This window comes from Sitophilus oryzae, unplaced genomic scaffold (genome assembly GCF_002938485.1).
Source record: "Sitophilus oryzae breed Bouriz unplaced genomic scaffold, Soryzae_2.0 scaffold_1644_pilon_pilon, whole genome shotgun sequence".
Taxonomy (NCBI): Eukaryota; Metazoa; Arthropoda; class Insecta; order Coleoptera; family Curculionidae; genus Sitophilus; species Sitophilus oryzae.
Genome location: NW_022146330.1, coordinates 8,292 through 10,597, shown reverse-complemented (window position 1 = coordinate 10,597; position 2,306 = coordinate 8,292). Strand labels below are relative to the sequence as shown.

The 2,306-nt window shown below is 34.2% G+C and overlaps 2 protein-coding genes across 2 annotated transcripts; one reads left to right on the top strand and one right to left on the bottom strand.

Annotated features, from left to right (window-relative positions):
- LOC115880701 (rab-like protein 3) lies at positions 1-873 on the top strand. Its single transcript, XM_030897982.1, has one exon. The coding sequence runs from the start codon at positions 93-95 to the stop codon at positions 801-803; it is 711 nt and encodes a 236-aa protein (XP_030753842.1). The 5' UTR covers positions 1-92; the 3' UTR covers positions 804-873.
- Positions 863-1,370, bottom strand: LOC115880700 (the record flags this gene model as incomplete). Its single annotated transcript, XM_030897981.1, is given in 1 exon segment — positions 863-1,370. A coding segment is annotated over 1 exon segment (435 nt), but the record flags the coding sequence as incomplete, so codon positions are not given.
- Between the last annotated feature and the right edge of the window lie 936 nt (positions 1,371-2,306).

Genomic DNA, 2,306 nt, shown 5'->3' with positions numbered 1-2,306 from the left:
AGAAGAAGAATAACTAACCTACCTTTTAGTTGTCATTATTTATCAAATTTTCTTGTTTTTAATTTTAATACATTTTTTCGTTTTGAAATATCATGTCTTCGATAGACAGGGTTCGTATTATGGTTCTGGGCGACTCTGGAGTTGGCAAAACATCTTTTGTACACCTGGCATCTCACAACGAACCCATCAAATCCCCCAGTTGGACTATCGGATGTTCGGTTGAAGTCAAATTACACGAATTCAAGGAAGGTACGAAGGAACAAAAAACGTTTTTCGTCGAATTTTGGGACGTGGGCGGCAGTAACAATCACAGAAACACCCGACAGGTATTCTACAACCCGTGTCACGGTGCCATTCTCGTTCATGATTTAACTAACCGAAAATCAGAAGAGAACTTGCAGAAATGGCTTACAGAACTACTGAATCGCGAAGCAGCCAATGGAGATGCGAACCTAAGCGGAGTCTCATCGGACAGTGAAGATCTAGACGTAGAAAATCTACTGGGTGCTAATAGTTTAATGCCCATACTCTTGGTGGGGACGAAATTAGATCAGGTAGATGATAAACGTTCAAATTCTGTTAATAAGAGTTCCAGAAACAGATATAATTCGGAAGAAATTTTGCTAGACTGTCGGCAAGCAAGGTATTTAGCTGCTGGTACATCGAATGCAGTGAAATTATCTAGATTCTATGATAAAGTGATTGAAAACAGTTTGTATGATCGAAGGAAAAACGACAGGTTTGGAACCAACACAGTTGCACCGATTTTCAGTACTAAATTTTACTCGCCACATCAGGATTAGGATAAACTATTTATGTACCTTATTAATATTGTTATTGATAGAATTAAAGATACTTTTTATATTTTTATTTAAGATATATATTACCAAAATAAATATATTGTACAAAAATTGAAAGTTTTAAAACAAACAGCGTCAACTGACTTTTTTCAAAATGTAAACATGAGAATTTTTGAATCCGAATTTGTAATAGGCCAAAAACGGGAAGTTCCTAATAAGCCACAAATCTCTGTACCGAGTGTGATTGTGGTACCACCTAGATATTGTCCATTTTAAACTGAAAAACACAAAGCCTGTTAAGTAAAACAGGAATGTCTCCCATCGCGTTAGTTTGTGATATTCCTCGAAATTTTTCGGGTCAAACTTGTCCTGTAGCATCATAACTAAAGAACAATAAGCAACGTTGAAGTTCAGTATGGGACTAAACACCCATAAACCATTAACCAGATGGCGTGACATTTCTGTAAATTCTGCGTCCTTTCTTTTGACACACGGTAGGAATACTTTTTCGATTAATTTCTCGCATTTTGCCTGTACTTCTTGAACCGTCCCCGTACACAAATTAAATCTGAAATCAAACATTTTTTATATAACTACTTAGATTATACAGGGTCCTGCAAGAGAGCGTCATGCATCATCTTCAAAAAAAATATAGGAAGTATGTAGTAGAGCCTGTTTCATGTCAATATTTTAACTTCTATATCAGGGGGGCTCAAAAAGTGTGAGTGGATTGGGATGTTTTTTTTTAAATAGCACACCCTGTATGTTTTTGAATTTTTGGCTTCCTTTCAGATCACTTTACATAATCCTATGATATGATAGTAAATATATTTCGATAGTTTCAGGGATATTAATAAATAAATCAGAAATATATATTTTTCAGTCCTTCTTGAAAAATTATTAAAAATACAAGAACTGTTCTGAAATCAAAAATATATCAGGTATTTACTTTAAGAGGGTCTGTTCTTAACTTTGCTATAAATGGTAATCGTAAATCATACAGGATGTTCAAAACTCTACGTCAAACTTTCTAAAATATAAAATACTAGCGTGTACCAGCGACTTCGTTCGCGTCGAATTAATCATTTGTAATGGTGATGATAAAGCAAAGCAAGAATTTCCATTAACATACAAACTGGATAAAATTTTCTCACATTTATGTCAGCGTGAGAAAAAACAATATGGCGATATTATTATATAACTTAGTAATATTTCAGCGGTAGTTTCATCTCGTTGGAATTTGACTTTCGAAAAATCCGTTTGCCAAAAATAAGCTTTTTACGTCAAAGCAGTTTAAGCAGAATCGTGGTTAAGAAATTACCCAACTTTTTGGAACACCCTCTGTATGATTTTTTAAAAAAATTCAAAATATGTAAAAAAAAACAAATAAATTATGCTTGTCCAAGCGTTTTCCCGAAAGACTAACCGTTTTTTAAATAACAAATATTGTAATATTTGAGGGGCGTTTTCACCCTCTTGGAATTTGAGATTCGAGAAACCCCTCCT

Coding starts and splice junctions, on each gene's coding strand:
- LOC115880701 (XM_030897982.1), top strand. CDS start 93: ATGTCTTCGATAGACAGGGTTCGTATTATGGTTCTGGGCGACTCTGGA.